The sequence below is a fragment of the Epinephelus fuscoguttatus genome, linkage group LG13, assembly GCF_011397635.1.
Source record: "Epinephelus fuscoguttatus linkage group LG13, E.fuscoguttatus.final_Chr_v1".
NCBI classification, from domain to species: Eukaryota; Metazoa; Chordata; class Actinopteri; order Perciformes; family Serranidae; genus Epinephelus; species Epinephelus fuscoguttatus.
This window is the reverse complement of record NC_064764.1, coordinates 27,029,682-27,041,487: the sequence shown is the minus strand read 5'-3', so window position 1 is coordinate 27,041,487 and position 11,806 is coordinate 27,029,682. Positions and strand designations below refer to the sequence as shown.

Below are 11,806 nucleotides of genomic sequence, written 5' to 3'. Positions count from 1 at the left end.
CAAGCTGTTCTTGAGATATCACCTTCACGAGAATGAGATGGATACAAGGTCACAGTGGCCTCGACCTTTTACCCTTGACCACCAAAATCTAATCAGTTTTTCTATCTATCTATCTATCTATCTATCTATCTATCTATCTATCTATCTATCTATCTATCTATCGAAATAACAGTCTCTGTTTTTCTCTTTTTCTGTGTTATATTTTATCATTCAAGCCCTTGTCATTGTACAGACCCCTCCTTACCTCATATATCTCGACTGGGCAGGTTTGATCAAAGGGATAGCAAATCAATGATTGGCCCTCTGGTTACATGTGACCCGTAGCTGTTGACTCATTACCCAGAAACGTAAACTTCTCCTTACATGGGTGTTGACCGTGAAGGTTAGGCAGGCTCTTGCTCTTAGACCGAGAGCATCACTTAATGTTTTTATACTTGCTGGACATTTGCTTGACACTTTCAGGAATGACGACAAAGATGCAGCTTGGATGGAAGGTATTCCTGATACTCACAGGTAGGCTTTATGCTTGTATTCTTTCTCTTTTGTAAAACCACAACCACACCTGTATGGTGTTATCACCTGTGTTAATCATTAATCCAACTTCTTGCTCCTTAGGCGGAAGCAGGGTTGTGTTTCACTCAAAGAGGCCTGTAGTTTGAACTATTAATTCAGTTCGCCTTGAAAGACATACACACTATATGTATATTTAGTAATACAAACATAGCGCAGTCGAAGTTCATACTAAATCCTACCAATTTTTCTCTGTCACCCAATAACACATGACGTATGTAGAGTTAAAGTGTATGGGAAAGCAGGGCACAGCCTAACACAGTTTAGTTTGGGCTAAATGTTATTAAAACTGTTTGAGATTAATAATTTTTTGTTTTATTCTAACAACATGCACATCTCTGCTACAAATGAACAGTTACTGTTTTTTTCTAGACCTTACCTTTCTTCAATTGCACGAGAAGTGGCGGAAGTGAAATGTGACAACGTACCCCATGGGTGGGGTTAATTGTAACAGGCAGAGGGTGTCCGATCTCTGTGGAGTTTTGTGGGTCACTGTTTGGTGGTATTGTTGTCAAATGGCTGCAAGCACGAAAGGATTGATCCTGTGTAACCACATAAAAATTCCATGTTACAATTTAACCCATGTTAGGTTGTGCCCCACGCTCCCCTACATATGTGTGCTTAAATAAAGACTATGACCAGGCAAGAGATATCTGTCATTATGTATTTGGGGGTTTTTTTCAGTGCTTCCCTGCTGCAGGAGTTTAGAGGTTTCTATTCCAGAGAAAGGATATGAGGTAGCGAGAGGAGGTGATATCACTTTGACCTGCTCCTTCATCCCAGCCAGACCAGTCGCCAACGCACTCGTCATCACATGGGAAGCTTACCCTGAGAAAGTTGGTGAGCCAATGGTGAGAGATTAATTAAACCAGTGATTCTAACAACTTTATATGCAGAACATATCTAAATGGTGAGCTATACTAAAGTGGAAGTTGAGTGGTGTCAAATGTGAACACAGTTTTACAATGTCCTCCATTGGTCTGCGTCCTTATCTCAGCTTGTGCTTTGAGATTACAAATTACAACAGAAAATAAAACTGGGGCTGTGGACTGTGAAAGACCTCGGTGTTTACAAGACAGGGAGTGTCTGCGCTTGAGTTGAGCTGCATCATGGGAGGTGTAGGATCCAGCATTTTTGGAGCTCTCTGGTGCAACTTGATGAACATATTAGTTTTATATTCACAGAATTGTGTACCGGGCGGCATGGTGGTCTGGTGGTTAGCACTCTCGCCTCACAGCAAGAGGGTTGCCGGTTCGATCCCAGGCGTGGGAGCCCTTCTGTGCAGAGTTTGCACGTTCTCCCTGTGTCAGCATGGGTTCTCTCCGGGCACTCCAGCTCCCACAGTCCAAAGACATGCAGATTGGGGACTAGATTAATTGGTGACTCTAAATGTGAATGTGAGTGTGAATGGTTGTCTGTCTCTATGTGTCAGCCCTGCAATAGTCTGGCGACCTGTCCAGGGTGTACCCTGCCTCTCGCCCGATGTCAGCTGGGATAGGCTCCAGCCCCCCCGCGACCCTCAAGAGGATGAAGCGGTTAGAAGATAATATAAATTAAAGTAAATAATGAGCAAAATTTGAGGCAATTGTGTACGGATTCAATATGCATGCGTGGATTACTGAACAAGCCCACCTGGCACAGACAGGCCAGAGAATTCGGAGTCCAGCCCTGCCTCTCGCCCAATGTAAGCTGGGATAGGCTCCAGCCCCCCCGTGACCCTCAAGAGGATGAATGAATTGTGTACCCTCAGAAAAACTACCCACACAGAGTAAATGTTTAAACCAGTGATTTTTAGTGTGTAATAGTATAACCCTATATTCATATCAAGACTGTGACGCTATCCTTCTTAATAACAATTAATGTGAGGAAATGTCCTGTGTTACTGGGAAAGTTACAAATTAGTTCCCTCTTACTGTTATGTGGTTATGACCTTTGTCCTTTGAATAAGAAAAGACTACTTCCCGCAAATAACCCAGGTGGTCACAAGACTGAGACTTTATATCAGAGTTTTAATTCAGTCGAGCATGAGATTAAGTAGAGATTGAGTGTCTTGGTTAATTATTTTGTATATAATGTAATATAAAATTTCAGGACTAAGTGAGCATTTCAGATGACAAGTTGACAAGTCTAAGATGAAGTCATCAAAATGTTTGTTTTGTCCAACAAATAGGCCAAAATCTAAAACCTTGTGTGATTCTTTATCAAGATACAACCACACTGGCAGGAGATTGCAGCTGGGATTCATAAGATAACTGGGACGGATTTAGTCGACTCATTTGTTACGTTATACTTAGGAAAAATACCTGAAACTGTCCCACACAAAGATAAATATTCATCATAGGTACTTTTGACAAGTAGCAGGAAAGCCATAAGTTGCAACTCAAGGTCTTGCAAGTTGATTCTCCAGCACTGGCCCAATGGATTATAAAATTCAGCTTCATTACAACTCACAAGCTTCACTGACATTAACATTCTATAAATTAGCTTAGCAACGAGTGGAGATTTCCTCTGCTCATATGAAGCCAGAATAAATCCCAAAGCATAAAACCCAGAAGGATAAATCACACACAAGATTTAAAATGCTATTCACTAATTAAACATTTTGGGGTTCTACCTCGTACAGCATACAATACCCTCTATCTTTAAACATTATGTTATATCATAGTGAAATGTATGACACTGATTATACTGTCATTATATTGTTAAATATTGAGATGACATGATTACAATATTGTATTATTATATCATATTGACAGGATATCTTTGTAAAATGTTTGGGTTTATTTCCGTAGGACGCAGTGGCCACTTACTTTATAAACAATCCAGTTGACATTGCACCTGATTATGAAGGCAGAGCCACGATGGAGGTCAGCCTTGACAATCAAGTGAGCACTCTCACCTTAACCAAGGTGACCATGCAGGACAGCCGCAGTTACCAATGCAGTGTCATGATCCCCAACGATGACGAGGGAACAACAGCTGCCACCACTTCCCTTCTGGTTCTTGGTGAGTATTTATCACTGATATGTCGATTTACTGGGTTCCCTGTCACTCCCCCTTTCCGTTTAACAGAAGGACAGAAGTAGGACCTGCTTTAGAAAAATCTTCATCTCAGTCATCAACATAATGGGATGAGGTTAAATCACATCTCATTCTTGTAATTCTTGTACTCTCAGACCAGCACCTGATCTTTGAGACTGGCTGTGCAGAGGGAGTTCTGTTACTATGTCTATTTATATGTTGTCTCCATGAAGATGTCAAATTGATCCTGCTTGCAAAGTTTTGCAAAGTGACTGCAACTTTTTATAATAAAATCGTTGTTTTCTTGCAGTGCCTCCCTCTCCGCCGATCTGCAGGGTTCAGGGAGAAGCAGCATACTTTCACAACATCACCCTCACCTGTTCGTCCCAGGAGGGATCCCCACAGCCTGAATATGTTTGGAGCAGCTACAATGTTGAAAACCTTCCCAGAGATTTACCACCTAGGTCTAACCAAAGTATGTATTTAAACCGCCCAGGTGTTATTTTGAAGCAAACATCTCATCAGTATTAATGTAAAGCATGGGCCCACTGTCTCAACATTTTTATGCCTTTGAGCTGGTGGAAGTTCTGGCTCCCAGGTTGTCTCTCCGTCCGTCTTTCCATCCCATTCTCATGACTGCAATTGTCCTCGACTGTCTCATTCTTGTGAATGCATTGTCTCAAGGTCGTCTGGAGGGAATTTCTTCACATCTCAAATAGATTCAAATACGTCATCAGCAGTCTTGGGATTGGTTCGCTCACTCCAGTGTCTTTGATGTAACTCTTTACATGCTTGTCCCTGCAATATTACTGCTTTCCTTTTACAACACAGCAGTACCAGCATCAGTGTTGAGCAGTAACATGTTACTAGTAAAGTAAAAAGTAATATAACAAGTAGTGTAACAAATTACTGCTGGCAGTGATAAGTAAAGTAATGTTATTACTTTTGAAAAGAGTGAATGAGTAATATATTACATTTTTGGAGTAATGAGCCCAACACTGACCAGCATTTACCCTGAAATGTTACTGGTTCTTGAGGAGGGGAAATGGCAGTACAGATTTCCCTGAATATTTCTCCCTGCTCTCATTCACACCAAACCCCATGCAGGAAATGTTCCTGAACTTTTCAGGGAAAGACTGCATGTGTGAACGGGGATTGAGAGTGTTCCTGAGAGATCTTCATTTGCCTCTGCACTGGCAATAACCGTGGTTGGGGGCATGAATGTAACTTTCATTTCAACATTGTGGGGGCGGGGACACATTAAGTGAGAGTCTTTGCCTAAACATGTAGCATATAATGCTGATAGATAATGTCCGGCTGCCCAGCGGCTAGCAGGTTAGACATAGTGGTTAGCTATTATGCTAGCATGCTGACTGGAAACTAATACTCATTCCGCTCCGAATCTCGTGGCTGTAAGTTGCTCATAACGTAGGCTCTGGCCTCTGATGTGTTATCAAACGATTTCTGCTCACCTCCTGGAGTAGTTATCTGAAGTATAGCCAGGTATGAGATGCCGTATTTGACCTCAGGGCAGCGGCGCAGAAGTCCCCTGACCTCATTGAAGGCAGCCCGCTTCGCCCTCACCAAGGGTGTGCAGTCGGGGTAAATGGGGATCCGCCTGTTGTTGTGGAAGATGGCTCCTGCTGCTGCAGCTTTCCGCTTGACGTCCACCTTCTCCTGGAAGTAGTGAAACTTAACCACAATGGGTCTAGGCGGGTTCCCATCTTTCCACTTGGGCTGAAGACTCCTGTGAGCCCGGTCCAACTTCGGAGAGTAGTCGAGGGCTAGTGCATCTTGTAGCATCTTAGCAACAGCAAGCTCTGGTCGCGTATCAGCAAAGCCTTCATCCATGCCGATGACTCTGCAGTTGTCTCTCCGCTGCCTAGATTCCAAGTCTTCTGTCTTAGCCACCAGCTGGTTTACTTGGGAGGTGAGTGATTTCACAGTGTTTTCCAGTTCGACAACTATGTCCCAGTAGGCATTAGCCCTGTCCTCCAGGCTAGTGATGCGCGTAGCATGCACAGCGTTAACCTTTTCAACTTCCTTCATTGCCTTGGTGTGTTCGGCACGGGTGTTTGCAATCTGTTGGTGTAGCTCTCTAGAAAGATCTTCAACTTTCTTGTTTGACAAATCTATCTTTGCTCCGACATTAGCATGCTTATGAATGTTAACCACATACAACGCGACCGGCAACTCTGCAATGGAGCAACTGAGAGAGGCAACATCTTGGGTACTGGACTATATAATTATGGTATGGTCCACTAGGGGTGTTTGAAATAGTTGGGAAATGGTTAAGAAAGATATATAAGTGTTTAGAGCCACTGGGCTGTGATTTTTACCTCTTTAGGAGAAGGGGTTGTCATTGGTGTTATTTTTTGGAGGGGGAAATTTTCATCTTTTCTAAATATTGGAGGGGACATGTCCCCTACATCTCCCCCTGAAAGTTACGCCTATGGTCGGGGGCATTATGTTTCGGGTTGTACATGCATACGTCCCATTCTCATAAATGCAATATCTCAAGAATGTCTCAAGAGAATCTCGTCAAATCTGTCACAAATGTTCTTTTGGACTCAGCAATGAACTTATGACAACTTGCTGATCATAGGTCAAGGTCATTGTAACCTTGCATCAATCTCATTCTCATGATGGTGATATCTCAAGCAGGCCTTGAGGGAATTTCCTGAAATTTGGCACAAACGTCAACTTTGACTCAAGAATGAACTGATTAGAATTTGATGGTCAGAGGTCTAAGGTCAAGGTCACTGTGACCTCACAAAACATGTTTTTGGCCATAACTCAAGAATTTATATTCTAATTCTGACAAAATTTCACACAAATGTCTAATATGATGAAATCATGAAGTAGTGACATTTTATATCCTAAAGGTCAGAGGTCAATGTCACTGTGACGTCATAATACTCAGCATTAAAACACCTTTCTTGCCATTACTCAACCTCATATCTTAGCAGGCCTGGCTAATGGGGTTTGACGTTTGGGCCGCTCGGGCCGGTGTTCAGTTTTGTTTTGTTTTTTATTGGGCCAGTGTTAAGTCATGGCACTGGGCATCACGTATGCTGCTACCACTGTCTCTGGGCCGCCTCCACTGGCAATTCTTTTTTTTTTTTTGCAATTTTGCAGACGCACCCTGACGTGTGTGTGCATGGGGGGCGTTCAGATGTAGTGTCTTTTGCACACACAAACCCATTACTTTCATTGTAGACGTGCGTCACGCGTGCTCACAACCTAAGCGATGGGCTTCGTCCGGCGCACAGCTCCACGGACCTGCTTCTCCCTCCGGTGTTGTGTCAGATCCCGGTTCCCCCTTGGGCTGTGTCTCTTCTACTGTTTCCCACGGAACTCTGTCCCGTTTGAAAGGCGAAGGAAGTCTGTATGTGGAAAGATGTCGCCTCAGAGATGTAGAATTTTATTTTTTCTAATGTAATATTTAATATTTTTATTAATTCTTTTATTTCATTTTTAAGGTTTGGATATCTGTGAACACTTATTTGAACAGAATATAGATTCTGATATTGTTGAAAAGGATGTTGTGTTGTTAAGAATAATGTTGGATGTGCGCTCATGTTGAAATAAATCTACATTGTGAAGCAACCCTTACTTGCACTTAATTGGAAATATTTTAGAAAAATACACTGAATTACAAGGCTTTAGAGAACAGTACGCTGTTGTAGACTTAACATGTAAGGTTATAATAGGTCGTGGGCCCAAAACTGTGGGCCCGTCTGAGGCATGAACCTCCAGGGTGAAAATGAGTCCCACTCCGGCCCTGTATCTTAGGAACAGAAGGGGAGACATTTGGTTGATTCTCATTTGGTGATACTCATCTTGGGTGTCCACCTTAAAACTGTGCTGATTGTATAGATCTTCTGTGCTGTCGGGTTGAAGATGTGTGTGAATCATCCATGTTCTAGAATATGTAGCTTCTTTGCAGCAACATCCATATTTGAAGTATTGTCAACTGTCATGGCTACATATGAGTCTGGGCAGACATGATGTAAATTGTAACTATAACTTGACTGCTTGGTGGAGGCATACAACCATGAGGCCGTAATTGTAGTTAACCTTAATCTTTGTCATTATGTTTCAGACCATGGAATTCTATCTCTCTTCAATATTTCAAAAGACACGTCTGGGTTCTACATTTGCACATCAACAAATCGTATTGGTTCTGCCAGATGCAACTATACCTTAGTTGTGACTCCTGGTGAGTGTTTTAACATGATTTACCTGCTGATCTTAGCTCTGGTCTATCTGCAGTGTGAACACCACTTGTGTTTCCTCCTTTCTCCGCAGGGAGCATGAACATTGGGTCCACTGCAGGTATAATTGCGGGAGTCCTCGCAGGTGTTGTGCTGCTGGCAATTTTAATCTTCTGTTGCTGCAAGAAAAAGGGCAAAAAGGAGAAGTATGCTGAAAGGTATGTGTGAAATATCCTGTGTGCTTTTGCCGCTGTAAACTACCTTCAACAGTTATGTTTGTGTATTTTTTGTTAGTATCTAATCATCCAACAACCCAGTCTCACCATTTTGTCTTCTTTTGTGTATTTCACATCTGTTTGTCTTTTAGTTCCCCTGAAGAAATGGCGTATTATGACAGAGACGCTCCTGAAGCTGGAGAGCCGTACTTGGATGACAAGTCGAAGGGCGAGACAAAGCAGGTCAACCAGCATGAAGTCAAAGGCCTTCCTCCAAACAATTACAGCGAAGAACCAGTCGCACACAAGTTTGAGGACGATCACCACAGTTATAATAGCAGCAAAGAAAGGTATGGTGGCAAGGGCAGTGATGTTGACTCTCAGCGTTACCAGGACGACCAGCATGATCGCCGCCGTGGGAGTCGTGATCGCCTTGACGATCAGCGTGATCGTGTTGGAGGTAGTCGCGATCGCCTTGACGATCAGCATGATCGTTATGGAGGTAGTCGCGATCGCCTTGATGATCAGCGTGATCGTTATGGAGGCAGTCGTGATCGCCTTGACGATCAGCGTGATCGTTACGGGGGCAGTAGGGATCGTCTTGATGATCAGCGCGATCGTTATGGGGGCAGTCGGGATCGCCTTGACGATCAGCACGATCGTTACAGAGGCAGTCGGGATCGCCTTGATGATCAGCGCGAACGTTATGGAGGCAGTCGGGATCGCCTTGATGATCAGCGCGAACGTTATGGAGGCAGTCGGGATCGCCTTGACGATCAGCGTGATCGTTATGGGGGCAGCCGTGATCGCCTCGATGACCAGCGTGATCGTAACAGAGGCAGCCGTGATCGCCTTGATTACAATGACGATCAAAGCAGAAACCGGTATTAATAACCTTGTGTTACTGAATGTTATAACGCTCTAAAATCTTTTCTTTTATGCACTAAAACATTTTATTGGGTTTATGGATTGGCTTAGTTCCCCATCACAAACAGCCAAAGTAAAATTATTTTGCGCATCCTCACAAATATTGTAAATTATCATGTAGAAGCCAGTATTCAAATCATAGTGTAGGGAAGAGTCGAAATAAGAAGTAGAGGCTTGTCTCTTATATAAGCCTGTCTAACATAAGAGCCTGATTATCTCTTCTACTGAAGTAAATTACTATTTGAGAATTTTACAGTAGGGTGGTGCTCAAAGCTTGGCGACATTAACCCCGTTTCTACCAAACACTTTCGGTATGGTACCTTTGGAACCCAAAGTAACCCTTCAGACATGATACCTAGACCCTAGTCCACCCTACTCCACTGCAAACAGTCCCCTTAAATGTGGGCGGGGTTCTTGTCACTCACTGCTCTGTCCAGCACTCACTGTATTTCCTCATTACCGGTGACACAGAGGGAAGTCTGCACCTCGTTCATCGTCCACAGAACGAGGCTGCATGCCGATGTTTTCAGAACAAAATAAAACAGGCTGCAGTGAGTCTCTCTCCGTGGGATATTTAAAAATAGTGGGTTTGTGCATTTAGTCTATCTCAGGCAAGCTCAGGGGTTTAGTGTTGCTGGAGCTCACAGGAACAACGCTCCGTGCCACTTTTTTCCCCTCAGAGTGAGGATTTTAGTATGCGCACTTCATATAATCCAGCCGAAATTAATATATATTAACACTTGAAGATCCACTCATTACTAAAAGTGTATGTCATATAAAAACTGGTTATGGTCAAAGTTGTCCCATTGAAATTTAAGGTGTGTTAATGGATTCACATCATCGGCGCCCCATATACAGAGGCATCGCCTCGCTGCAGCGGCCGCGGGTTCGAATCCAACTCGCGGCCCTTTGCTGCATGTCAGTCCCCACTCTCTCTCTGTCGCCCGATTTCACTCTCTGTCCTGTCAATAAAGGCAAAAAGCCGATAAAAATAATCTTTAAAAAAAAAAAAGTTGCCAGCAGGAGTAGTCAGAAGTATGTTTTGGATGATGATGATGATAAACATCTTCACAAAACAAGAATTAAAATTATTTTCACTGGCCATATAGTATAAAACAGAATAAAGTACTTTCTCTAAACATCAACGTGAATAAAACTAGAGCTTTATGTCAGAAAGAGTTTTTTACGTCCAGAAAACCCAGTATGGCCAGTACAGATGCTGCATAACAGTCACATCTCACAGAGTCTCTACAGTTAGCTGACTGGGAGCATCCTGATTCAAACTGGGTTGAAACCAGAATACATTAGCCTTCAGGTAACCTGACTTAAATTTACATATTGTGTTGTTTCATTACTTACTGACCAAGGTCCTCGAAGCCAAGGTGCTGTCAACATATATAACACATATGTATTTGATGTAAATAATTTAGTGTTTGCTGTATGATGAAATCAACTCTGCAGCTCAAATCCTGTGATGTTAAGAACAGAACATTTAATTTTTAGATACTTTTTTAGCATTGATATTGTTTTTGTTTTTTTTCTCTTTATAGTTTTTTATTTTGTTTTGTTTTGTTTTGTTTTTCATGATTACTTGCCCAATGCCTTAACTACACATATTCAGGCCCTTATCTACTGCAGTAATTCGGGCATAGGTGTTAAAAAATAGTTTCAGGCAAAAAAAAAAATACTATTCTTCTGTCATATAAATGTGTACATTATCTTTGATTTTAAGTCTCCTTTTCATGTGTAGTTGTGATCAAAAGTAATAAAGTGCCTCAGCTGAATCTGGACTAGCTTTTAACCTACACTCTCCGGCCACTTTATTAGGTACATCTTGCTAGTACAGTTGCTGCAGATTTGTCAGCTGCACATCAATGATGTGAAGGTGCTCTACTGGATTGAGATCTGGTGACTGTGGAGGCTCATCCAGACTAATCAGACCAGGCAATGTTTTTCCAGTCTTCTGTTGTCCAGTTTTGGTGAGCCTGTGTGAACTGCAGCCTCAGTTTCCTGTTGTTAGCTGACAGGATTGGCACCTGGTGTGGTCTTCTGCTGCTGTAGCCCATCTGCTTCAAGGTTGGACGTGTTGTTGGTTCAGAGATGGTCTTCTGCAGACCTTGGTTGTAACCAGTGCTTATTTGAGTTACTGTTGCCTTTCTGCCATCTTGAACCAGTCTGGCCATTCTCCTCTGACCTCTGGCATCAGTAAGGCATTGTCTCACTGGATATTTCCTCTTTTTGGGACCATCCTCTGTAAACCCTAGAGATGGTTGTGTGTGAAAATCCCAGTAGATCAGCAGTTTCTCAAATACTCCAAGAACAACCATGCCATGTTCAGGGTCACTTAAATCACCTTTCTTCCTCATTCTGATGCTCAGTTTGAACTTCAGCAGGTTGTCTTCACCATGTCTACATGCCTAAATGCATTGGGTTGCTGCCATGTGATTGGCTGGTTAGCTATTTGTGTTAAAAAGCAGTTGAACAGGTGTACCTAATGAAGTGGACATTTAGTGTATTTTAAAACGTATCTTTAACATGTGTGTGGAAAAACTCTTTGTATTGCTAATTATGTTTTGCTTTTTTATCCGTTTGATTTTACTGAATTGAATTTACTTACAGTGATCTTTGTGAGCAACTTTTTGTTTTTGTTTTTTTGTTGTTGTGTGTAATAAATGATTTCCATTGACTTCCCATTGATGTGGGCTATTTTTTATATGAAGACAAATTTAAATCAAGTTCAATAAAGAAAGTGGGTCACATGTCGCCGTTTTGTGTGCAGTAAAAATTCCTCAAAACTCACAGCCATGTCTGACCTGATTTAATTATGGAGCTCCCCCCTCCTCCTCCTCCTCCTCC

The 11,806-nt window shown here is 42.4% G+C and overlaps 1 protein-coding gene across 1 annotated transcript; it reads left to right on the top strand.

Annotated features, from left to right (window-relative positions):
• The first annotated feature begins 353 nt into the window (after nucleotides 1-353).
• LOC125899872 (cell surface A33 antigen-like) lies at nucleotides 354-11,694 on the top strand. Its single transcript, XM_049594520.1, has 7 exons — nucleotides 354-513; nucleotides 1,255-1,421; nucleotides 3,363-3,576; nucleotides 3,902-4,066; nucleotides 7,697-7,813; nucleotides 7,903-8,026; nucleotides 8,176-11,694. The coding sequence occupies exons 1-7, from the start codon at nucleotides 423-425 to the stop codon at nucleotides 8,912-8,914; spliced, it is 1,617 nt and encodes a 538-aa protein (XP_049450477.1). The 5' UTR covers nucleotides 354-422; the 3' UTR covers nucleotides 8,915-11,694.
• The last annotated feature ends 112 nt before the right edge of the window (nucleotides 11,695-11,806 follow it).

Coding starts and splice junctions, on each gene's coding strand:
- LOC125899872 (XM_049594520.1), top strand. CDS start 423: ATGTTTTTATACTTGCTGGACATTTGCTTGACACTTTCAGGAATGACG. Junction 514..1,254: donor GGTATTCCTGATACTCACAG/GTAGGCTTTATG, acceptor GGTTTTTTTCAG/TGCTTCCCTGCTGCAGGAGT. Junction 7,814..7,902: donor TACCTTAGTTGTGACTCCTG/GTGAGTGTTTTA, acceptor CTTTCTCCGCAG/GGAGCATGAACATTGGGTCC.